Here is a 27,119-nt window from a genome sequence, read left to right as displayed (position 1 = left end):
TCACTTCGCCAGGGCACTGAAAAGTTTCAAAGTTCATTTAAGGGACAACATACAGATCGCGGAGCCGGGGGGGACGTTGTTGCTGATCTAAGGCTCTGAAATATGTCATTTACTTTCAGCGTCATCTTGTCGTCCCGGGCATCAGACGATTCTGCCCTTTTGGCCCATTGAAATGTAATCCTGTGTTTGGGTATATCATGTAATTTTTCATTGTTTTTCTCTTGATGCTGCAATTATTTTGCTTTGTTTTGCATCAGGGATCCTTGCTTCTATGTGGGTATATAGATTAGTCTCTTTGATATTTGTATATTTGGACTGGTTGGGTATATTTGTGGCTTCATCATACACTACTCACATAAAGTTAGGGATTTTTGGCATTCGGGTGAAATTTCAGGATGATCCTAAAATGCCCTCTAACCTTTCCAGGAGAACTTAATGTGACCTCTAAAGTTTTGAAAGCACATGTCCAACTATTCAATGTGTCTGTACTTTTTACCCAACTTTCTGTTCTCTGTCAAGGAGCTTAAAGGGAAGCTATCACGTCCTTTTTCAATATTAAACAGCCCCCAATGTCTTATTAGTTAGGCAACATGCATTACTAACATGGTTTTGTCAAACAAGAGTTCCCAGTATTTAGCTTAAAAAAAACCCAACAACACTTTTTATGCTCAGTTTGTTTCAGTCATAGGGGTGGCACTTGCATTTTGTTCAGTCACAGTCAGTCAAGATCCATCTACAAATTATGCACTCCCCTCACATTGTGAATGATTGCCATGACTTTCCCAACGTCATGGCAATCTCCTATTTAATCCAGCTCTTGTTACATGTAGCACTAATACAATTTGCTAACATATAATTCATATTTATCAATCCTCAAAAGTTTAAAAATAAGGTGTAAGTCTTTGAAGAAAGTGGCACATTGATTTATGTGCAGTTCATCATATCTTTAATTACAGCCAGTTGTCGATGCACTTAACGAGTGAGGCAAGTAAATAGTAGTTACAGAATAATGGAAATTACCTTCTATTCTAGGTCTAGTTTAGCTGTGACTGCAAAAAATAAAAGTAGGAAACAGGATAATCCCAATCTAAAAAAATGTAATGTCCTTAACGAGAAAATATTCCTAAATAGTAGTCAGTAGTTGGAATTTTCCAGATGACTCTCTGTCCTGCCCAACTGTCAATCTCTGTATTATATTACATGGCTCAACTTTAAACATTACATTTTAAGAAATGATTAAAATTTCCATACGTTAAGTCTCCTACACTATAATTACTACCAGAACAATCATAACAGCCTTGCAATGAGCTGTCCAAGGTAGGAAATCCTAGTATACAACAGAGCTTAACTGTGTGTAGACAGCAGGTACAGCGCTGTAAGACACAATCATTGTACATTAGTCAGCTGGAAAATGTATGAATAGTCCATAATGTCAGCCTTGATATAAGGTGGAAATGAAATTTAAGGAAGTAGGTGATCCACTAGGTGAGCCACACACTTTATCCCACACTTAATGATATCTAATAGACAAGGGTAAACTTAGTGCAAGGGGTCTGAAGATGCCTCAATTTACCCTGGTGGTGCATGCTGTGTCGTAGAGTGTGGATCATCCTGTGAGACAACAGTAATAACTGTGATCGCCCAAATCCAAACCCCCTTTTCTACACTCTTCTCAATAGTTTTCTATTGAAAAACACATCTGTTCTTTTCAGCTTAGAGAGAATCCGTCACCAAGCTTTTGCCATTTAATCTGAGAGCAGCCTAATGTAGAGGCAGAGACCTAGGTTCCAGTGATTTGTCACTTACTGGGCTGCTTGCTGTAGCTTTGATATAATCACTGTTTTATCAGCAGGAGATTATCACTAAAGGATCAGTAAACCTGCTGCTATGTAGTCCTCTATATTCATGAGCTCTGTATAACCTCCCCAACACCACTGATAGGCAGCTTTCTGGCTATGCACAGTGTACACAGAAAGATGTCAGTCAGTGGTGAGGGCAAGGTTATACAGAGCTCAGCATTCAGAGATCTGGTAGATCTGTTGAAGATAACACTTTTATCAAAACTACAGCAGTTAGCCTAGTGAGTGATATATGTCCTTACATCATGCTGCTCTTGGATGGGGCAGACAAATCCCCTTCAAAGAGGGCCTGTCACCAGATCAAAAGTGCCAGTTTCTGCTATTATTTGATTCCTGTTGCACTCCTGAGTATTGTTCTTTTTGTTTTATTTATTTATTTATTTAAATCCTTCACAAACTTCCAAATATACAGGCCTTGTTAATAACTGCAAATTTGTATTATCGTTACCAAGAGGTGTTGATCACAGGATTCTCAAGGGGAAGTGTCTTCAGACCGCTCTACATTATTACCCTATGAGTAACGCCCCTTGGAAAACCAGAAAAAATAGCACTAACTAAAAAGTTAAATATAATTAGAGCCACATGATGGAGTTAAAAAAAAAAACAGCAACAACTTGCCCCCACTTTAAATCAATAATACACCCTAATTGTTTTATGATGTAGCTATTCTGCTGTATGTCAAATAAACAATTGGAATTAACAGTATATACTAGCAAACGTACAAGATGCTACATTTTTAAGATTTCCTTCTAAATTTGCTAAACTTTATAATCAGTTAAAGGGACTCTGTCATATGTTTATGTAGGTCATAGAATGGTGAATAAATTGTAACTGTACCTTGATATCTGCGATCCAATGTCATATTCCAGAGAAATCCATGTTTTTCTTAGATTCAAATGAGATATTAAGATCTTTGATCCCGACATAGATCTCCCTTAGAGTCTGCATCCAGAGCTTATTTTAAATGAAAGGGGGCAGTACCAGTGTGAAACATGTGATGACTGACACTTTGCTCTCACACACAGCTCTGCAGTAAGATCAGAACTGATGCAACACAGCAGAGCTCACACAGTATATCAGAGCTGATACAATACAGCAAAACTAACATGGTACAGCAAAACTCATATAGTATAGCAGAGCTAACACAGTACAGCAGAGCTAACACAATACAGCAGAGCTAACACAGTACAGCAGAACTAACATGGTACAGCAAAACTCATATAGTATAGCAGAACCAACACAGTACAGCAGAACTAACATGGTACAGCAAAACTCATATAGTATAGCGGAACCAACACAGTACAGCAGAACTAACACGGTACAGCAAAACTCATATAGTATAGCAGAACTAACACAGTACAGCAGAACTAACACTGTACAGCAAAACTCATATAGTATAGCAGAACTAACACAGTACCGTCAAATTGAAATAGTACAGCAGAACTAACACAGTACAGCAGAACTAACACAGTACAGCAGAACTAACACGGTACAGCAAAACTGACACAGTACAGCAGAACTAACATGGTACAGCCAAACTGATATAATACATCAGAACTAACATGGTACAGCAAAACTGATATAGTACAGCAGAACTAACACAGTACAGTGGAACTGATATAGTACAGTGGAACTAACACAGTACAGCAGAGCTGATATATTCTAGCAGAACTAATGCAGTACAGCAGAACTAACACAGTACAGCAAAACTGATATAGTATAGCAGAACTAGCACAGTACAGCAGAACTAAGACGGTACAGTAAAACTAATATAGTACAGCAGAACTTACAGACTACAGGAGAACTAACACGGTACAGCAGAAGTGAACGTTCTCTGCTTAGAAACATTTACAGCTGCATTAGTCCTCTAATAGTGCTGTCAGCTTTGTGCCTGATTATAACTAACACCATACAGCAGAGTTGAAACTTGCCTGATCGCAAACACATTTGCAGTGGTCAGCTCTCCTGTACTGCCCATCCCCCCTGGCTGCCTGTGAGATGGAAGCTGAAGCTCTATGTGAGGACACCTGCTGTGCAAATATGTTAGTACAACAGAAGTGAACCTTGTCTCATTACAGTGCTAGCTTTTCTGTACTACTATGTTGGCGCTAATCTCATAATAGAACTATATGTGATTAACAAACTGTCAGTCACTACATGTCTCACACTGCTAAAGCCGCCTTTAATTTACAATACGCTCTGGCGGCAGGGATATCAATGTTCAGCTCATTGATGTTAAGAGCTCATTTACAGGCATCGGATCACAGATATCACGATATCATTGTATTCTGCTTCCCATGACCTGCATGCCCATATAGATAGTTTAGGAGGGTTGATCCTACTGAGAGATGCTCTTTAAACATGTCACTGCGTACCTGATTTTCCTTAACGGGAACCTGTCACCTAGAATATGCGTTATGACCTATCAGAAGATGCATGTGTGCCCTAATTACACCTCCCTACACATCCCTGAGCTGTAAAATTGTATAATATGAAAGTAATAAAAAAACGTTTTATTACCTTCATATTTCGTATGTAAAAAGCAAGGAATGTGGTCACAGGGGCGGCGCCTTGCCCTATGGACATCTGCATATTTCTGTGGTATCACGCCCCTGTGGGCGTGATACCATGGAGCGACGTCCCCATCGCTCATTCTATGCGCACACTGCAGCAGGCTTCTCTTCCGGGTTCTCCTTGTCAGTTTCAGACGCGCACTGCGCATGCACAGTGCACGTCTGAAGCCGGTGATTGAACACCCGGAAAAGAAGCCTGCTGCAATACGCGCAGGATAGAATGAGCGACGGGGACGTCGCTCCATGGTATTATGCCCGCAGGGGCGTGATACCACGGAAATATGCAGACGTCCATAGGGCAAGGCACCGCCCCTGTGACCAGATTCCCTGCTATTTACATACGAAATATGAAGGTAATAAAACGTTTTTTATTACTTTCATATTATACAACTTTACAACACAGGGATGGGTAGGGAGGTGTAATTAGGGCACACATGCGTCTGCTGATAGCTCAGAACGCATATGCTAGGTGACAGGTTCCATTTAAACTGTACATATCCCTCATCTTTTCTCATGAAAGTAGCCAAACATGTTTAAAAATGTGAGTTCCCTTTAAATAGAAAAGTGTCTTGTATTCAAATCAATACAAAGCATTATACAGTACGTAGAGGGGGTATCATTTCATATTCTCCCCCCTCGGTCCTGTCTTTTGAAGAAAATGGCCAATATTTGTGTTCCACTACCGTTGCAACAATAGCTGTAGAAAATCCATTTGAGCAGCTGAACCTCCTGTATTCCTCCTAAAATAAGTACTATTCATAATAATGCAGCGTTCAGACATCAATAAGGCAGCTGTGAAGAAAGCTAATGGCAGCCTGTGCTTTATGACTGGATTTGCTATTGTGCTGCGGCTTTTTTTTCTATTTGCTGTGCTTTTTGTAATGGTGTGTGTGTCAAAATAATCTATCCTGACACCTTTTTTTCAGTCTGAATTTCAGTTATATGAAATATTATGGAATAGGTTTCTCATAGCAATTCATTAAAATTTCAGCTCTCTCACTATGTCAGCCTCTAAATCTTCGTCATATTACACTGGCCCTGGGCAACCATTTTAATAACCACAAAATAGCTTATTTTCCAAAGCGCTTAAACTCAGAGGAAATCTATCTATGTTCCCCATTGTCTCTAGGCATCCATTATGTTTTATAAACGCTGTTATTGTCAGTCTGCTAACCATTACCTAAAGTTAATAACATGTTAATTTCTCACGGTATAACTCCATGCAAAACCCTAATCCAGCGCCGATTGTCAGTGAAAGTAGCGTAAAGTAGCTTTTTTATATGGTGTATTTAGAAGGTGGTTTAGATAAATTGGTATTCATGGCGCTGTTTCCTGAATTCCACTGAAAAGTTGTTACAGGCTAGTAAAAAGAAAAGGAAGCAGAATGAATGTTATCGCAGCCTTTCAGATATTCCTGGAATGCTTTGCAGCGTTTTTTTTTTTTTTTATCATTTATTGTGCACTAGCAAACAGACGCTGTAAGCCCTTTACATCTTGGTGCTAAAGAGAGAATGGCAGCAGCATCCTAAACCTTCGGAAACTTACTTACCCGTGTACTCGCGGTGTTACCCAGAACAAAATCACTTTTGCTTTAAACGTAGCAGGCGTCCTCATAAACCTAGTACAAGTGGCGCACATTGCGGTTTATGCATCCCTAGCGTTATACCTTATGGAAGTACTGCTTTGCTAAAGGGAACCTGTTAGCTTGAAAATCCCATGTAATCTATGGGCAGCATAGAGCAAATTGATATATTGTGGGGGGAGATCCAGCGCTTAGAGAAGGTCTGATCGGCCGAGGTCCAATACCCAGTACCCTAACTGACCAGCTGTTCTCGGGGCCGGAGGCTGTAACTTGCAGCCGGACATGCTCAGCTCTGGAGCTGCCCCGTCTTCTGATAGCAGCCATGGCCGGGCACTGCACATCCGCCTCCCATCATAATAATAATAACAATAATATTTCTCACTTACCGGTATATAGCACTATTAATTCCATAACACTTTACATACATCAGCAACACTGTCCCCTTTGGGGCTCACAATCTAAATCCCGTATCACAATGTCTTTGGAGTGTCGGAAGAAACTGGAGAACTCAGAGGAAACCCTTGCAAACACAGGGAGAACATACAAACTCCTTGCAGATGTTGTCCTTGGTGGGATTTGAAACCAAGACTCCAGTTCTAACCACTGAGCCATCGTGCCACCCATTCAAATCAATAGGAGGCAGATGTGCAGTACCTAACCATGGCGGCTATCAGAAGACTACGCAGCTCAGGACCTGAGCATTTCCGGCCACCTGCTGCTGCTGTCAGCACTGAGAACAGCTTATCGACAGGGTGCCAGGTGTCAGACCCCGGCAGATCAGACATTCATGACCTATCCTAAGGATAGGCCATCAATGTTATAGTAGTGGACAACCTCTCAACCTCTTTAAAGGGGTATTCTCTACATCTTCCTCCAGGCTTCCTGCTTCCCTGAGGTGCCGCACTCCTGTTTGACAATTCAGCCAAGTTGTTTGGTTGTGGCAAACTTTGTGCTGTCTCTGATGCTGCAAGCAGAGGTAGTTTTTCTTTTGTAGAAGCAACACGGTGCACTGAAGTGACCTGGCCAGTGTCAGAGTGTGTAAGCACTGCCGAGAGACTGCACTGGTGTCCATTAACCTAGACATTGAGCAATTCTCAATAGAATTAAAATGCAAACTTGCTTATAACAAACACTTTGCAATGTTAACCATTTATGCTGATAAGTGTAACTTTTTAATTCTATTTCATTTATTTATATTCCTGCTCATTTGGAGTTTAAAATGCAAAGGGGCGGTGCTACTCAGTGATTGACTGCCTTTCTTGTATAGGGGTGCATACAAAGATAGCTGTCAATCACTTATTAGGACCGCCCCCCTGATCACTAAGCCCATAATGAACAGGGGCTTCAGTGAGTAAAATACAAGTGAGGTTAGATTCAAATGACCATATTTTTGGTCTGAGTTTTGAATTTTTTACCCGGTTGTGTGAACATATCCCTATACTGATTCTTTTCCCACAAACCTATCAGTCTGTTCAGCTTCTGTTCTGTAGCCTTCTTTTCACAGATCAGACTCATGCTCAATGGGATAGGTCCCTTTTACTGTATATAAAATGGCCACAGCACAATATCTGTAACATGATCAAAGATCATTACTTAAGGTCAGGCATTCTCCATTTAATGGTTCATCTATTACAGCTTATATATTGATTTATATTAGCAATAAACAGTACAAAACTTATTCTATGAGTTTATATAATGGAAGGAAAAGGGAACAACTGCGAGTACACATGGGCTTATGATCTGCATCTGCAATGTTGTATATTCTTTCGGAACTCATTTCCATTACACTGTATCATATCATATAAAATGTTATACAATGGTAATAAATATGCCAAATATACATTTACTATGCAAAGCCATAAAAGGCTCATTATTGGAATGGCTCCTCTGCAATAAATTTGTAGGACTCCTGGACATCAAATCCCTTGTGGCTGCCCTTTACAACTGAAGTTTATGGTAGTCTGTAGTCATTGTATAGACCAGCAGATGCAAGCTGTCACTCTTTATTGAATAACTGGCTTCTAAAGGGAGCAATTTTTCTAATGAATCAGTATATATATATATATATATATATATATATATACATATATATATATATATATATATATATATACACACACACATATACAGTACAGACCAAAAGTTTGGACACACCTTCTCATTCAAAGAGTTTTCTTTATTTTCATGACTCTGAAAATTGTAGATTTACATTGAAGGCATCAAAACTATGAATAACACATGTGGAATGAAATACTTAACAAAAAAGTATGAAACAACTGAAAATATGTCTTATAATCTAGGTTCTTCAAAGTAGCCACCTTTTGCTTTGATTACTGCTTTGCACACTCTTGGCATTCTCTTGATTAGCTTCAAGAGGTAGCCAGTCACCGAAAATGATTTTCACTTCACAGGTGTGCCCTGTCAGGTTTAATAAGTGGGGTTTCTTGCCTTATAAATGGGGTTGGGACCATCAGTTGTGTTGTGCAGAGGTCTGGTGGATACACAGCTGATAGTCCTACTGAATAGACTGTTAGAATTTGTATTATGGCAAGAAAAAAGCAGCTAAGTAAAGAAAAACGAGTAGCCATCATTACTTTAAGAAATGAAGGTCAGTCAGTCTGAAAAATTGAGAAAACTTTGAAAGTGTCCCCAAGTGCAGTGGCAAAAACCATCAAATGCTACAAAGAAACTGGCTCACATGAAGACCGCCACCAGGAAAGGAAGACCAAGAGTCACCTCTGCTGCGGAGGATACGTTTATCCGAGTTACCAGCCTCAGAAATCGCAGCAGACACATCTCTAGAACAACTGTTAAGAGGAGACTTTGTGCAGCAGGCCTTCATGGTAAAATAGCTGCTAGGAAACCACTGCTAAGGACAGGCAACAAGTAAAAGAGACTTGTTTGGGCTAAAGAACACAAGGAATGGTCATTAGACCAGTGAAAATCTGTGCTTTGGTCTGATGAGTCCAAGTTTGAGATCTTTCTATCCAACCACCGTGTCTTTGTGCGACGCAGAAAAGGTGAACGGATGGACTCTACATGCCTGGTTCCCACCGTGAAGCATGGAGGAGGAGGTGTGATGGTGTGGGGGTGCTTTGCTGGTGACACTGTTGGGGATATATTCAAAATTGAAGGCATACTGAACCAGCATGGCTACCACAGCATCTTGCAGCGGCGTGCTATTCCATCTAGTTTGCGTTTAGTTGGACCATGATTTATTTTTCAACAGGACAATGACTCCAAACACACCTCCAGGCTGTGAAAGGGCTATTTGACTAAGAAGGAGAGTGATGGGGTGCTACACCAGATGACCTGGCCTCCACAGTCACCAGACCTGAACCCAATCGAGATGGTTTGGGGTGAGCTGGACCGCAGAGTGAAGGCAAAAGGGCCAACAAGTGCTAAGCATCTCTGGGAACTCCTTCAAGACTGTTGGAAGACCATTTCCGATGACTACCTCATGAAGCTCATCAAGAGAATGCCAAGAGTGTGCAAAGTAGTAATCAAAGCAAAAGGTGGCTACTTTGAAGAATCTAGAATATAAGACATATTTTCAGTTATTCACACTTTTTTGTTAAGTATTTCATTTCACATGTGTTAATTCATAGTTTTGATGCCTTCAATGTGAATCTACAATTTTCAGAGTCATAGAAATAAAGAAAACTCTTTGAATGAGAAAGTGTGTCCAAACATTTGGTCTGTACTATATGGATATATATATATATATATATATATATATATATATATATATATATATATATATATATATATATATATATATATATATATATTAGAGGGGTATTGCTACAGTGTCTGTTAAGGTAGGTTCACTTTGCAGAGTTGTATAAGATTAGGTAAGAAAAGCAGCACCACTCTTCTACTGTTCTCCATTGGCTGTGTATGGTATTGCAGCTCAGCATCTCAGAGATCCGGCTAGTGCGGAGAGCAAAAGACGTCTATGTTGGCTTTGGAAGTGAGTGCGGCGGAGAGTTTCTGAAAATAAAACATATTCATTGGCAGCACAGAGGCTCAGTGTTTAGGACCGTTGCGTTAAAGGTTTTAGGTTTGAATCAATCTATGGTCAATATCTACACAGACAGTGGTTATACATAGGATTGTAGGTAAACCTGCTTCATCTTAACGGGAATCTCTTCTCAGGATTTCACAATCCATACTATTTATATGTGAATGTAGCTCTTTAAAAGACAAATCCAGTAATACCTTTACATGACCAGTCCATTCTTCCATTACTGAGAAATCAGTGTTTGAATTGATATGCAAATGAGGTTGGAGATCTATTTGATCTGAAACCTCTTATCCCTCCAGCTCTATTCCCTACTCAGCACCACGTCCTCCTGTTTGATTGATGACTACTTTGCCTGAAGTCACACATGTTAGATGCTGTCAGTCAAGCAAGAGGAAGCTGCAGTGAGTGGGGCATAGAGCTGGAGAGTTACGGGTGTGTCACGGGTGACAGTCTTTTTGGTGTCCAACAATAGAAGGTCACAGCATCTAACTGTGCAAAATGCTCCCTCACTTTCTACTATTCCTGCTGTCAGTACTCAGTGTACTAGTATCTCCTTTACTGGGTGTTCATCCTTTTCCCTTTAAGACAAGTGGAGCTCCTCTTGCCTTTAGCTGGTTAATCATCTGTCTTTCCCCTTGTGTTTAAATGCTCTCATTTTCCCTGGACTTGTGCTGGTCATATTCAGTTCATTCAAGCTCTGGATGCAAGCAGGTAGCTTGCACTCATATGTGGTATTGATTCTGAAACTTTACTGAACTTCTACTTGAGTGATTTGTGGATAAGTAGTTCATGCACATTTTCCCTGTGTGTCCTCTTTAGTGTTTAGTGGGGTTGACGAAGAGCTCATCCCCCAGTCCCTATTTAGGGACCCGTACTAAGGATTCCTAGGGTCAGGTATCTAGCTTGGTGCATAGATGTTGAACCTACCTAGGGTAGTGAGTAACCCCAGGAACCAGTGGTAGATTTGGTCAGGGGTCACCATCTCCCCCTTCCCTATACACAGGGTTCCCCTTCCCTTTTTCCATTTGTTTGGTACTCATCCTTACCTAGCGTAACATGGAGTGACAGAGGCTTGAGATCTATCATAACTCTTCAGCCTCATTTGCATATCAATTCAAATGCTGATTTCTCAAGAACGGACTGGCCATGTAAAGATATTGCTGGACTTGTCTTTGAAAAAGCTACACAGACACATAAATAGTTTAGGGGAAATCTTGTTGACAAGTTCCCTTTACTTTAGACCCATAATTGTAGTGTCTGGTCTAGTGAGCGGCAAGTTGCGCAGCATGAATTTTGGAATTTCATTAGTGTAACTCAATAATGTGATTTGTTTTTAAAGTGCTCTAACAAATATGCTTTTGCTGATGACGTTTGTTTTCTCTTACTTCGTAGACCTGTCTGGAGTTGGAGCGGTATTTGCAGACCGAACCAAAGAAGATGTCGGAGACATTCGGAGAAGATTTAGATTCTTTCTTGAGCAGCTCTATTTCGCCAGATGGATGTGGTCGTAAGCTGGATCCAATTGTAATTCCCTTGGACATCAGTGCATATGACAAGCGTCCTAGTATGGACCTGTTACTTTCACAAGACAAACTGCTGTCAGAAACATGTATCAGCTTACAGCCCGCCAGCTCCTCTACCGAATGTTATACATCTGTAAATCAGGCGCAGCTTAACGCAGTGACATCACTAACGCCGCCATCTTCTCCAGAACTTAGTCGGCATCTGATCAAAACACCACAGTCTCTGTCTGCTTTGGATGGAACGGTAACGTTAAAACTGGTTGCAAAAAAAGCCTCGGTTAGCTCTGGAAAGGCCACCGAATCATCATCTGCCATAACATCGAAATGTGGCCTAAGTGACAGTGAGCAGACCGGGAATGCCGGAGAAGCATCACCGGAGAATAAGAAGAGGGTTCATAGATGCCAGTTTAATGGGTGCAGAAAAGTCTACACAAAGAGCTCACACTTGAAGGCCCACCAGAGAACGCATACAGGTGAGACTTGGGAATTTGTCAGCCATGAAGGGGTTTTATTTTGTTGAATTCTTGTTTTTATGAGAATCTGTAAATTCTTAGCATTATTCTGTCTAAAAAAGAAAGCGAACACCAGACTCATTATAACTCAATGGCATTACTAAGCATCTGTTAAAAAAAGGTTTTCAACATTATCATCACTCCAGAAAAATAGAAGAGATGTTTCCAGTCTGTAAATCATTTAAATATAGGTTATGACAGCAGGGAAATCCACATATATGGATGCCAAAAAGAGAGAACTCAAGTATTCAGCAGGTTACTAGTGCTTCAGGATAATAGTGAGTCAAGGAGAAGTTTACCAAGGATGTGAAACACCACACTGAGTAAGGCTAAGTTCACATTTCTGTTGTTTTGCTTCAGTCACATGCGTTGCTTGACGCATGTGACTGATGTGTTGTGTAATGGATGACAACGGATGACAAAGAAAAGAATTTCATTGTCGGACTCCGTTGTGTGCGGGGGGCGGAGTTCGGGGGGGTGGAGCTGAGAACGTCAGTGCCGCGGTCTGCATGGCTGGGGACAGGTGAGTGAGTGTGTGTGTGTGTCTACATGTGTGTGTACATGCGGAGTGCGCGAGGGGGCGGTGCGCGAGGGGGCGGTGCGCGAGGGGGCGGAGCCGAGCGGGGCCGTGGAGCTGAGGACGTCACTGCCGCGGGGACTGCAGGGCTGGGGACAAGTGAGTGTGTGTGTGTGTGAGTGTGTGTGTGTGTGAGTGTACACATGCGGAGTGCGGGAGGGGGCGGAGCCGAGTGGTGAAGTGTAGACCTCCTTGCACACTGTATCGAGGGTAAATATCGGGTAACTAAAAGCAAAGCACTTTTTGCTTGGTTACATGATATTTATCTTGGTTACCAGCATACACCGCTTAGCGCGGGCTCCCTGCACCCGTAACCACTGTAAATATCGGGTAACTAACCAAAGTGCATTGCTTGGTTACCCGATGTTTATCCTGGTTACGGGGGCAGGGAGCCAGAGAGAGCATGCGCAGCAAAATCCTACAGATCGCGCAGCTCAAAAAACGTTACAGGCTGCGTTGCTCTCGCCCGGCGGTCAGTTAAAAAACGACTGACCGCGACGCAGCGGAGGCAACGCAGCATCATCAGTCGCAATCCGTTAGTAATAGAAGTCTATGGGGTAAAACAGGATTCCTGCAAAATATTTTGCAGGATACCATAATTCCTCTAGGCGACGGATTGTGACTGATGCAAAACAACGGAAGTGTGAACTTAGCCTAAAGTAGACACATTATAAGGATGTATTCACCATCCAGCCATCTGGCACACCATCAAGTTCGATTTTCTGCTCCTATGATGAAACAGAATGCTGCAGAAGCATACATAGTCTGAGATTAAAGGGGGTTTCGGGCCTGAAATGAAAAAAATCTACAGTCACTTTCTGTAACTGCAGGCTGCCGAATTGTGACCATGTACCTTGCATAAATTGTCACGATTCTCCTGTATGGCCCATGTGTGTATGTGGATATGCGCTGACTAGTCTCATCTGGCTTCTCTCAATTCTTTTCTTTTGAGAAGTAATTCTTTAAAAAAAAACATCGAAGCTCATGTACACTGACGAGCAAAAAGGTATCAATATTTTGAACTTTTGACTCTCAGGCTCCATATCTCAAGATCCATTACACCTTTGAGTGTGAGACTACCTTCATTTCATAGACAGTCATCTTGGCTATCCCATACATAAATTTGACTTGCAGCTATTAAGCAACTAATTAGTTATGAAGATTCTTGTCATGCAACTGCATTGTTACTGTTTTGCTCCCTGGTGTTTGAAACATCTTTTTCTTCCTGTATAATACAAATTACAACCTCTTCTCACATTCCCTAAGTGTTATTAGCTTGATTCCCAAGTGAAAGGTCACTGGTTTGAACCAAGGAACAATGAAGAGGATTTCTCAAGAAAAGAGAAACTACATCATCCAGCTCATCGATAGCGGTCTCTTAGCCAAGAAAATTGAGAAAATGCATCATGTTAGTGCCATGACAGATGGAAGAATACAAAATGAAGTCCGTCCATCCATTCAAAAGCCAAGAGGTGGACGTACGTGCGGGCAAAATATCGGAGTCAACTAGTCGGTTCATCAAAAGGTCTCTTTGTTCTGGTACGGCAAACACAGCAGTGGAGGTGGCTTGTATGATTCATAATAATGAGATCATAGACGTCCATACAAGCACCATGTGTGACGCCCTGGACAAGCCAGGGGTCACAGGTAATGACATCACCACACCCTACACCCCGGTTAGGCACATCAAAGCTAGACCCAGAAATCCTTGTTGCCCTCCTCCAGGGGCTGATGTCCACACCAGGGGGTGGGCCAGGCGGTTGGTCCTGCCCACCGAGGAGTTCACAGTCCTGGAGGCGGCAAAACCAGGCAGAGCAGTTTGAGAGGTGAAAGTGGAAGGAGGAAAGTGACAGCTTAAGAGCCTGAAGTTGGTCCGGGTGTGTGCCCCGGACAGAGACAGCAAGGTTAGCAGATGGCGGTGACCGTCTGCAGGAGTGGCCTATCGGAGTTGCCGTAAGGACCGTGGATGGGTGGTGGCCCGGCGGTACCGGACCGGTACACAAGGAGAAGCCAGCACCATTGGCAAGGTCCTTTCGGATCCCGGCAAGGCTAGGAGTTGCCGTGAATTTGCCAAATCCGTCAGTGAAGGGGACCTCCGGGTCTCCAAACAACTAAGTCCCGATAGAAGGCAACAGTCCAACCGTATGGGAGAGACATCGCCACCGCCAAGGCACCAGTTTCTCAGGGCCAGCGCCCTTGGGCAAAGAGGGGCTCCTCCGGCCCATATCCAAGTCGGAGAGTGGGTTACCGGTGGGAACCCATTGGAACCAACAGAAGTACTAGGTGCAGGGAAAGAGACAGTCACTGTTAACTACCGGGGAAAAGCAAACGCAGCCGTCCGTGGGAACCGTCTTTCCAGCCGTGTGTTTTACCGAGAACTGTGTCATCGTCTCAGGCTGAGTACCACCGTGCCGTGCGGCACAGCGCTGCCCCCGCGACCCTGCACCTTACCAGGCTCCGCACCCGGCCTGTCATCACTCATCCTCCACCCCATCACTGGGCCCCGGGACAACCAACCCCTACCCACGGGAGGGGAGAACTAGCAACTCTGCTGCTCCCTGTCACCGCTCCCGGGATCCCCATACAGAGCAGCGGTGGTGTTACCAAAAATCACCACAACCGTGGGTGGCGTCACGGACAATAAATCCCCCAAACCATCCCCCTTTTCACTCACGGGCGAGGAGCGCCGCTCGAGTCCCCGGGATCCGGCCCATCGCTCGAGCCACCGAGCAGCAGTGTCCGCAGCAGCAGCGGCAGCCGGACCCGAGCAGTAGGAGAGCGCGGCGTCCCCTCCTCCGCCCGCGACAATTTGGCGTCACGAACAGGATCTTACCGCTCTGCCGTCTGGTAGAGGTGCGCCTTGTTACCGCCGGAGGTGTCCGGCCGGAAAATTTCAGAAGCCGCCATCTTTGGCGCGAAAAGTTCCCGCTCGAGCGTCTCCTCGAGTAGTGGAGGCACGAAGGCCAAAACCCCGCCCCGGTAGAGGAGGAGCCGGAAAGAGGCTAAGGGGGACGAAATGGCGACTGGTCGCATGTAGCCGCGGCTATAAAAGCAGGGACGCCAGGACTCTGCGGCCATCTTGTTCCTGGGAGAGGCCGCCAGCAACATGTACATGCCGTCCCAAAGCACCGTAGCCCCCGCGCCTGGAACCGCGGCGTGGGTGGAGATCCGGACTGCGCAGCTCTACCAGAGGCTGCAGGTCAAGATGCAGCTCCTCATGGAGGAGTGGGAGACCGACATGACGGAGGTTATAGCGACCATGCGGAGACGCGAGGAGGAAGTAGCGGAAGGGAGGGTGAGTGACCCACTCCCCGGTACCCCAAAAGGGTCAGTCATCGTGGCTGCGGGACCCGGTTTGAACCCCCTCGCCCTACTGCCTCCCTCGCCACCCGTCCCGGCTGCCGTGACCCCGCTACTAGGCCCGCTACCACCGCAACCGGTAGTGACACCCAGCATGTCCGCCCAGGCGGACCGACCTGTAGCCGGAGCCCGTAGCCGACCTGAGGTGCTCCCTTGGAAAGCTCCGAAGCCGGAACCGGAGGCATCCCCCGAGAGATTCCCCGAGCCGGAGCCGACAGCTCGCTCCGTGCCGAAGGCCCAGCAGAGGAAAGCCCCTGTGCCCATCCCACACACCTCGGCTGAGGTTGCGCCGGGTTGCCGCTGCAAGGCAGCGTCCAAGGCCAAGTCACCGCGGGACCTTCCGCCCAGATCACCAGCAGTAGGCAGTGTCCAAAAGGTCTCGCGGGGCCCGACCCGTGCGCCGTACTGGGACAGGGAGCCGGTACCGTTGGGCCTGGAAATCGAGGAGAGGGAAAGGAAGAAGGCGGAGTTGGTGGCCCGTGCAATCTGGGAGAAAGAGAATCTCCGTCAGGCAACTTTTCGTGTCCGGGGCCCGCTGTATGAGGGGCAGGTGAGGCGGTTTGATATCCGCCGGGGCTATGGTTTCATTTACGAACCGGGCCTGGAGGCCGAAGTCTTTATAGCCTGGCGGGATGTTAATGCTCACCTGCCAGAAGAACACCCAGGCCGCAACCTGATGCCAGGGGACCTGGTGCAGTACACCCGGCACTGCGGGGAGAGGGGGTGGTTCGCGCTGGATGTGAAGCTGAGGGGCAGCCAGGAGGCCCGTGTGAGCCCTGCGCCCCTTCCCCAAAGTGATGCCGAGGACTCTGAGTAGGGCAGCGGAGCACCGTTGTCACCGTCCCCGTTGGGACCACCTGTGTGTGTTAAAAGTTTGCAAGTATTTGAAAATGGAAAAATGATAAGAGAAATGAAACCGTGAAAAGTCATCTGATTAACCTGCTGATTACAACCGGTCATTGCCGGTACTGTTGTCCCCGTGGGGACCGTCTGGAAGTTGCGTAAGGGACTCCTTACGGACAAGCCCGTGAATTTGCTGGGCAACCACAAACGTTAGTGGCTTGTAAATAAAATGTTGTTGCAGCTTCCACCGTGCCGCCTTCGGAGAGGCAGGTTGGAGGAAGGGCCCGCAGTGGAGCAGGCTGGGGCCCAGCCACCACCGGAACCGGTGGCTACCCTCTGGGGGTTCCAGGGGCTCCCCATGGACGTGGGTCCCCTGAAAAGGACAGATCCCGCTCGGGTAACTTGGTGCTGGACTGGGGTCAAGGGGTGCTGCCTGTTTTCTTAGGGGCAGCATCAGGGCCAGGTTGCTTGGGTGGGAGAGAGCGGAAGCCGTAACCGTTTGAAACGTTTAAGAAAGTGCCTCCCGATGTGGGATGATGTTAATATACATGTATGTCTGTTACCGTTTTTTATATCTTTTACAGTTTAAAAAGAAAAATAAAACCGGTGTTGGACGGTTGGACGGGCAGCCCGTGGACGGTCTGCATTTTTGCTAAGGGGGAATGTGACGCCCTGGACAAGCCAGGGGTCACAGGTAATGACATCACCACACCCTACACCCCGGTTAGGCACATCAAAGCTAGACCCAGAAATCCTTGTTGCCCTCCTCCAGGGGCTGATGTCCACACCAGGGGGTGGGCCAGGCGGTTGGTCCTGCCCACCGAGGAGTTCACAGTCCTGGAGGCGGGAAAACCAGGCAGAGCAGTTTGAGAGGTGAAAGTGGAAGGAGGAAAGTGACAGCTTAACAGCCTGAAGTTGGTCCGGGTGTGTGCCCCGGACAGAGACAGCAAGGTTAGCAGATGGCGGTGACCGTCTGCAGGAGTGGCCTATCGGAGTTGCCGTAAGGACCGTGGACGGGTGGTGGCCCGGCGGTACCGGACCGGTACACAAGGAGAAGCCAGCACCATTGGCAGGGGCCTTTCGGATCCCAGCAAGGCTAGGAGTTGCCGTGAATTTGCCAAATCCATCAGTGAAGGGGACCTCCGGGTTTCCAAACAACTAAGTCCCGATAGAAGGCAACAGTCTAACCGTATGAGAGAGACACTGCCACCGCCAAGGCACCAGTTTCTCAGGGCCAGCACCTGCGGGCAAAGAGGGGCTCCTCCGGCCCATATCCAAGTCGGGGAGCGGGTTACCGGTGGGAACCCATTGGAACCAACAGAAGTACTAGGTGCAGGGAAAGAGACAGTCACCGTTAACTAACGGGGAAAAGCAAACGCAGCCGTCCGTGGGAACCGTCTTTCCAGCCGTGTGTTTTACCGAGAACTGTGTCATCGTCTCAGGCTGAGTGAGTACCACCGTGCCGTGCGGCACAGCGCTGCCCCCGCGACCCTGCACCTTACCAGGCCCCGCACCCGGCCTGTCATCACTCATCCTCCACCCCATCACTGGGCCCCGGGACAACCAACCCCTACCCACGGAGGGGAGAACTAACAACTCTGCTGCTCCCTGTCACCGCTCCCGGGATCCCCATACAGAGCAGCGGTGGTGTTACCAAAAATCACCACAACCGTGGGTGGCGTCACGGACAATAAATCCCCAAAACCATCCCCCTTTTCACTCATGGGCGAGGAGCGCCGCTCGAGTCCCCGGGATCCGGCCCATCGCTCGAGCCACCGAGCAGCAGCGGCCGCAGCAGCAGCGGCAGCCGGACCCGAGCAGTGGGAGAGCGCGGCGTCCCCTCCTCCGCCCGTGACACATGCATTACACAAGTCTGGCATGGTAGCCTGAAAAAAGGTGAATAATAATAGTAATAATAAATGTTTATGTCTATAGCGCCAACACATTCCGCAGCACTTTACAATTCAGGAGGTTCACATACAAACAAATAACAGTTATAGAAAATACAATAATTAGAGAAAAAAGAAGACAACCCTGCTCGTGAGAGCTTACAATCTACAATGAGATGAGGAGGGGGACAAGGTACAAGTGCTTATTTACAATGACAATCCAGCCATCTCAAAGAAATGGGGAAAATATAGATGCTACCTGAACCAGTCAGCCAAAACTAGAAGAAGAAGCCTCACCTTCAATATCATTATGAGAAGCGTTGACTAGAGTTTGCAAAGTAGTATGAAAAGTGGATAGTTGAAGATTAGAAATGGGTGATTTGAAGCAGTGAGATAAAAATTAATAGACTAGGCACTGATAGGTGTAAATGTGTCGGGAAGAAACAAGGGAAAAAGGGGCTAACCGATCAAGAGATTGAAGGAACTGTCAAGATCAGTGGAGGAAGCCTGATAAAATGAGTTTTTTTCACAGCCAATAGTGTTGGATACTTGAGAATGATCAATGGTGGTCTCAATGCTGAGCTATAAGTGAGTGTCATACAAGACGAGATACTTCATACATTCTAGTACTATGGGTAAGAAAAGATGACATAGTGTTCCAGAAAGTCAATGACCCAAAGCATCAAGCATCAAGATTGGCGGAAAAATGGTTCAATGACAATGAAGTAGGGGTGATTGATTGGCCCCCACAGTCCCCAGACTTCAACCGAATGGAACACTTGTAGGTAGAGTTGAAGAAAAACCTGTATATATACGCAAGTGAGTTGACCAATTTGCACCAACATTGGGAACATGTAGAAGAGACATGCGATCAGATTTTGGTTAAGACATGCCTGAATCTGATAGAGAGCATGCCCAGAAGGATTCAGGCAGTGTTGAAAGCCAAAGGTGGATTTACAATATACTAACAAAATAATAAAAATTAAAATTTGGATGATTGGAGCTAAGTAACAGTAACAATGCAGTGACATGACAATAATTTGCATAACTAATAATAGGCTAAATAGTTACAAGTCAAATCTATGTGTGAGTTAGCCATGATGATTGTCTATAAAATGAAGATAGTTTCATGCGCAAAGCTGTAGTAGATAGTGAGATATGCAGCCTGAAAATCAAAATTTACAAACATTGTTATCCTTTTGCTTGTCATATTTTTTCTATGTAGATTGGGCTGCCATAGAGGTGTATGGCGTCTCTCGTATATCTTCATATGTCTCCAATTTAACGCTTTCCATCCCAAAGAGTTACCAAGAAGAGTTGAAAAGTAAGTTATATAGGTTACTAATGTAGTTGAAGTACTCTGATTATTAGGTTTCTGCTCCGATCTCAGGTTAGGCAGCTCCTCTTCCAATCCTTTACTCAACACAGTAGAGGTTTGGCTCAAAACTAGAGGTCTCTATGAAGGGGGCCGGCTATTCGCTCATCTCAGTAGCTATCCATCAACTGTGATCGAGAAAGGGTCTGACACTATTATGTGAAATGGCCATCAGCTAGCCGGCAACGCTGTTGATGCAGGAAACTGTTTCTTCCATGTAACACAAGACCCAAGGGGAAGCTGTCAAACCAGGATCGGAGTGTAAAATGATTGGGCACTTCATCACGTGCCTTATGTATGGAGGTATCCTTGTCCAGAAGCATCTGATGGAGCCTATGGGGCAGAACTCGGGGCCTGTATGGCTGCACACAGGACTATGTCGTATGCATATAATTAGCTGAATCATTGTACTTTACAAAAAAAGAATCAGTGGAAATAACATCTCACTATTGGTTTCTAGTCTATGTACATGATGCTTATGATGGGCACTCTAAATAAGCTGGGTTACCATATCGAGAAGTGGTAAACAAGTCGTGCAGCAGAGAGATAGGACCGCAGCAATGGAAAGATCAGACATCACATAAATATAAAAATTGAACACGAGCCAGAAATTGATTCTTTCCTCTTCTCCTGTAGATTTTTCAGCAGACAGTTTAAGCCAATTAGTAAGGATCATCTACTGAAATCATAAAATCTTCAGAGCATCCCGAGATATATTTAACAGTACATACAATTTGCATTAATGTTTCAGAAGGGTAGGGTTTCTGGAAAGAAAATGGTCTGCATTTACAGTAAACACAATGCACTCATCCTAAACTTTCACGCTCTGCTTAATCAGTGATAATTTACGCAGTGTTATTATATCCTTTGGAAAATCTGCAAGCTAAAATGCAGAGAATGTATAATGGCTGAGAAGAAGAAGAGAAACTGAGGATTTGCTGAATTCTGAGCACGGTCTCATCATATGAGAGTTTGTATGTATAGATACACATACATACAATCATACATACCATACATACATACATACAATCATACATACATACAATCATACATACAGTACATACATACAGTACAGACCAAAAGTTTGGACACACCTTCTCATCTCTACAACAACTATTAAGAGGAGACTTTGTGCAGCAGGCCTTCATAGTAAAATAGCTGCTAGGAAACCACTGCTAAGGACAGGCAACAAACAGAAGAGATTTGTTTGGGCTAAAGAACACAAGGAATGGACATTAGACCAGTAGAAATCTGTGCTTTGGTCTGATGAGTCCAAATTTGAGATCTTTGGATCCAACCACCGTGTCTTTGTAGAAAAGGTGAACGGATGGACTCTACATGGCTGGTTTCCACCGTGAAGCATGGAGGAGGACGTGTGATGGTGTGGGGGTGCTTTGCTGGTGACACTGGTGGGGATTTATTCAAAATTGAAGGCATACTGAACCAGCATGGCTACCACAGCATCTTGCTGCGGCATACTATTCCATCCGGTTTGCGTTTAGTTGGACCATCATTTATTTTTCACAGGACAATGACCCCAAACACACCTCCAGGCTTTGTAAGGGCTATTTGACTATTGACTAAGAATGAGAGTGATGGGGTGCTACGCCAGATGACCTGGTCTCCACAGTCACCAGACCTGAACCCAATCGAGATAGTTTGGGGTGAGCTGGACCACAGAGTGAAGGCAAAAGGGCCAACAAGTGCTAAGCATCTCTGGGAACTCCTTCAAGACTGTTGGAGAACCATTTCTGGTGACTACCTCTTGAAGCTCATCAAGAGATTGCCAAGAGTGTGCAAAGCAGTAATGAAAGCAAAAGGTGGCTACTTTGAAGAACCTAGAATATAAGACAAATTTTCAGTTGTTTCACACTTTTTTAAGTATTTCATTCCACATGTTTTCATTCATAGTTTTGATGTCTTCAATGTGAATCTACAATTTTTAGTCATGAAAATAAAGAAAACTCTTTCAATGAGAAGGTGTGTCCAAACTTTTGGTCTGTACTGTACATACAATCATACATACATACAATCATACATGTATACATACACACAATCATATAATCATACATACAGTACATACATATAATCATACATACACATATACATTAATAGATTGTATGTATGATTGCATGTATATATGATTGTATGTATGTATGATTCTATCATATATACATGCAATCATACATACATACAATCATACATACAGTACATACATACATACAATCATACATACATACACACTATCAAATACTCATACATACAGTTCATACATACAATCATACATACATATAATCATACATACACATATACATACAATCATATATACATACAATCATACATACATACAATCATATTTACATTGATACATACAACCATACATGCATACAATCATACATCATTGCAATCATACATTCAATCCTACATACACACATACATACAATTATACATACATACATAGATACATACAATCATTCATACATACATACAATAAAATTATATAAGCATACAAGCTGTTGGATGAAATCCACTACATAATTCAGCAAATCTGCCAGACGCAGATAAATACTCCATAAATTCTCCATAAAGTACACATTCTGGAGCACCCATTCATAAAACGTCACTTTGTTACATCCCTCCCCGGCTCTGTGCCGCTGCTCCGGTCTTTATTGATCAGCTGCAGTGATGACATCATGACTACATCACACATCACCGCTGCAGCTATGCACTGAGCAGTTTGTGCCACCTACATCAGAATAGCTGTTGAGCTCAGTGATTGGCTGCAGCGGGGATGTGTTCCAGCCAGAGGTGAAGCAGCTGCAGAGAGCCTGTGCTAAACCCTGGGAGGATGAGTTAAAAGCCTTAGGCTATGTGCGCACTAGAAAAGTGATTTTTCTCAAGAAAATTTCTTGAGAAACTTCTAGGAGTTGAAGATTTCCGCACCTGCGGAAAAATCCGCAGGGAAAACGCATGCGGATTTGCCGCGGATTTGCCTCGGATTTGCGTTGGTTGGTCCCTGTGGTTTTGCAATAAATAATATAGATAATCGATAGACAGATAATGGATAGAGGGAAAGATGGATAGATGAATAGATGGATAGATGAGAAAGACCTATATAATGTCCCACCTCCCTGCATTTTCTAAGCTGGCACCCTTTAGTGACTTTCATGTGGCACTAAAGGGTGCTTAGCCTTGTATTTAGCCATAAAATAAATAATAGAGGGCACCCCACGCTGTTATTTTACATTAAATAAATAATTTAAAACAAAAAACATGGGGTCCCCCCAAATTGGTTCACCAGCCAAGGTAAAGCGGACAGCTGTGGTCTGGTATTCTCAGACTAGGGAGGTCCACTGTTATTGGACACTCCCCAGCCTAAAAATAGCAGGCCGCAGCCGCCCCAGAAGTGGCGCATCCATTAGACGTGCCAATCCTGGCGCTTCGCCCCAACTCATCCCGTTGCCCTGGTGCGTTGGCAAACGAGGTAATATATGGGGTTGATGCCAGATGTGTAATGTCACCTGGCATCAAGCCCTGGGGTTCGTGATGTCACGCGTCTATCAGATACCCGACATCACCAACCCAGTCAGTAAGAAATAAAAAATAGACAACAAAAAAAGTTTTATTTGAAAAAACACTCCCCAAAACATTCCCTCTTTCACCAATTTATTGAAAAGAACAATCAATTCCACGTCCGGCGTAATCCAATAAGGGGGGGGGGGGGTCCCACGGCGATCCACACCATAGTCGCTGTCCCAGTCAATGAAGAACAGAATGTTCCCCATTGGCTGGGAGAGCAATGCAGTGACCTGAGCTAACATCAATAGCCCAGGTCACTGCAGGGGATGCCGAGCGCTGCCATCAGGAGCATAGATGAGATCATTACCTGCTGTGATCATCTCCTGTACTGCTGATGTCAGCGCTGTCACTGACTTCTATGCCCGCCGCGTTGTCAGAAGTATCGCAAGAGCCCGTGACGTCACCGCTAGTGACAGTCTCGGGACGCCCGCGAGGCGGGCATAGACAGCAGTGACCGCGGTGACGTCAGGAGGCAGGAGATCGTCACAGCGGGTAATGATCTCATCTCACCTCCTGACAGCAGCGCTCGGCATCCCCGCGGCTGCCAGCACTGCAGGGTGTCAGTGTCTGCCTGTGCTGCCGCGTGACAAGCTGCTGATACTGCGGGCAGACACTGATACCCTGCAGTGCAGTGTCAGTGTCTGCCTGCGCTGCAGCGTTACAAGCTGCCGACACTGCGGGCACACACTGACACGCTGCAGTTCAGGCGGCCGCGAGGCTGGAGCAGGACACAGACTGCACGGTCACCTGGAGGTCGCACGGAAGTGCTACTGTGCGGCGTCCAGGGAGTGTGATGTGTGTGTGTTTACTCTGCTCCGCTTCCTCTTCCTGGCATAATGACATCGCTTCCTGCAAAACCGCAGGCAGCGATGAGCATTACCGCAGGTAAATCGCGGCTATACCGGGGGTATACCGCACATCATTTGCTACCTCCGGTATACCCCCGGAATTTCGCGATTACATTACAGTGAATGGAGTGAAATTCCGGGGGTATTCCGCAGGTACCTGCGGAAAATAATGGACATGCTCATTTTCTCAAGAAAGTTTCTCGAGAAAATTTTCTCAAGAAATTTTCTTGAAAAAAATCCGCAGTGTGCACACAGCTATTTTTTTTTTCACATAGGTTTTGCTGGGAAATGTCTGCACAAAGATTTCAAATCTTTCTCAAGAAATTTCCGCAGCAAATCCGCGGGTAAATCCGCGAGTAAAACGGCCTAGTACGCACATAGCCCTATAATAGGAAGAGGTCATTGCTAGATATATGTTTATTTTCTCTTCAGGTAGGAGGACAAAGGATTGGGTGGTGTATGTCAATATCCTGTATCAGAGAGTAGTCAGGAGCCCCCATACTCATTAGATACCCGGCCTGTCTGGGAATATGGTGGGCTTGTGCTGACTTTCCTCTTATGTGTATGGATGAGCAGCAGAATGGGTTAATCTGCAGCCCTATTGCAAACCATGGACAGCGCCCTGAGAAATGACAGGTTTAGCTCTGCTACATCTGCCACGGATACACCTCCATGTGAGGCTGGTGAGGCGTGATGCCGTGTGCATGTCATGGCTCGCTTCTGATGCAATATACCTACAATAATTGTTTTCTTTCCAGACACACAAGATTATTTTCCGTGATATTGTGATGGGGTTGAATTGTACATTTCGGTTTCCCTTTACCCTCTTAAATAATAACTGGAGGAGGTGAATAAACTGTAATTAGGGCCGTACAGAGAGCCAGAGAAAGGTGTTACAGAAGGAGACGGGGCCGAGAAAAGGAGGGGGCACCATGGTGATGAGTGTTGCTAAGTAACCCCTTCAGCAGTGGATGCAGCCTGCTAATTGGCCGGCCTGTTAGAAGCTGGGTGCCGGCCCTCGCTGGCTGCTCAGCTGTTTCTTCTGTTGCTAGACTACTGCATCTCTTCTCCGGCTCGCGCGGCATCCTGACAGCTAATTGGCTGCTGGCCGGTTGGTGTTTCTGCCGGGTACCAGTCTGAGCCTGCATCTCGGCTGTTATCCCTGGAGGCAGGAGGGGGAGGGGGAGAGCCAGTGAGAAGGATATGTCAGCAATTAATGGAGCACAAGTGTAAATTCTACACAATGTCTGCCACCTGCGGCCCCCCCTGAATCAGCCTAAAAAAAAAAACAAATCCTTTCTGGCTCTGAGCACATCACAAGCCTGTCTTTCCCGGATTAGCTTTGTGACTTTTTTAAAAGATGGATGGAGGTCCTTTTTTTTTTCTTAATGTCATTTCTTGGAAAAGCACAGAAATTCAGGTTTATTGCGGAGTCTGCGGAGAAAAATCAGTTAAATGCAGTAAATGCCCATCACCAGGGCCGGGCTGCGAGGCCTCAGACTGAGCACTGTGTATTTGTTGCATGTTGGGTGCATAAAAAAATATATGTTCTAACCAAGTTTTCTGTAAACTTGTAAAAAAAAATAAAAATTCATCCATTTTTTACATACGTGCCTCTTTTCATACTGTCATACTGCACTTTGCCGCAAAGAAATGCTGCAAAAAAAGACACTTTTTTTCTTAGCATAAACACCTCTTATAAAACCACTCTAAGGCCCTGTGCGCACGCTGTGGATTTTACCGTGGATTTTACAGCGGATTTGCCACGGATTTGCTGCAGAAAATGTGTCTAACATTGCAGCAGTCATTCCCCAGTAAAACCAATGGGTATAAAAAAAAATGCTGTGCGCACACTGCCGTTTATTTTATACCTGCGGATTTACCCGCGGAATTTCCGCTGCAGAATTAATGTGCATGTCACTTCTTTTCCGCAGGTACCTGCGGTTTTTGCGATAAATAATGGTAAAAATCCACAGGGACCAACCTACGGATAAACCGCGGCAAATCTGCATGCGTTGTGGTTTTGGTGCGTTTTTTTACCGCAGGTGCGGGATTCTTTCAGAGGGTCCGGATTTCCCTTAAGAAAAAGTCAATTTTTTAGTGCACACATGGCCTGAGGTTGCGTTTATGCCCACGGTTTGGAATACTGCCAATTTAAGGGTATGTTCCAATATTGCAGATTTTTTTCTGCACATAAAACTGCATCTCTTGGCAGGAAAACCGCTGTGGCAAAAAGGCTTGTTTTTGCTGCATTTTTGCACTTTTTTGTTTAGTTTTTCATGCTTTTTTTATGCATTGAGATAAGGAAAATGGTGGAAAAACAACGCAGAAACAATTGACATGTCAATTCTTTGGTGCAGATTTTTTCTACACCAAAATCTGCAAGGAAAAAATCCGCAACATGTGCATAGCACTTCAGGATTGTCATAGACTTTGCTGGGATGCGTTTTCCCTTGCAGATTGATTAAAATTTGAAGGAATAAAACGAATAAAAAACAAAGCGTGGGCATACAGCCTAAGGCTATGTGCGCACGTTGCGTAGTGTCCATGTTGCAAATTGTACAGCGATTTG

At 44.9% G+C, this 27,119-nt stretch overlaps 1 protein-coding gene across 1 annotated transcript in view; it reads left to right on the top strand.

Moving 5' to 3' along the window:
• The window catches only part of KLF7 (KLF transcription factor 7), a 242,007-nt gene that overhangs the window by 147,880 nt on the left and 67,008 nt on the right, over positions 1–27,119 (top strand). Inside the window, exon 2 of the mRNA XM_075317720.1 lies at positions 11,434–12,037. Within this exon, the coding sequence (XP_075173835.1) occupies positions 11,434–12,037 (604 nt within the window). The remainder of the gene's footprint in view (positions 1–11,433; positions 12,038–27,119) is intronic.

The sequence above is a fragment of the Anomaloglossus baeobatrachus genome, chromosome 7, assembly GCF_048569485.1.
Source record: "Anomaloglossus baeobatrachus isolate aAnoBae1 chromosome 7, aAnoBae1.hap1, whole genome shotgun sequence".
Taxonomy (NCBI): Eukaryota; Metazoa; Chordata; class Amphibia; order Anura; family Aromobatidae; genus Anomaloglossus; species Anomaloglossus baeobatrachus.
The sequence above is the reverse complement of the archived record's forward strand: the minus strand, read 5'-3'. Positions and strand labels throughout refer to the sequence as shown.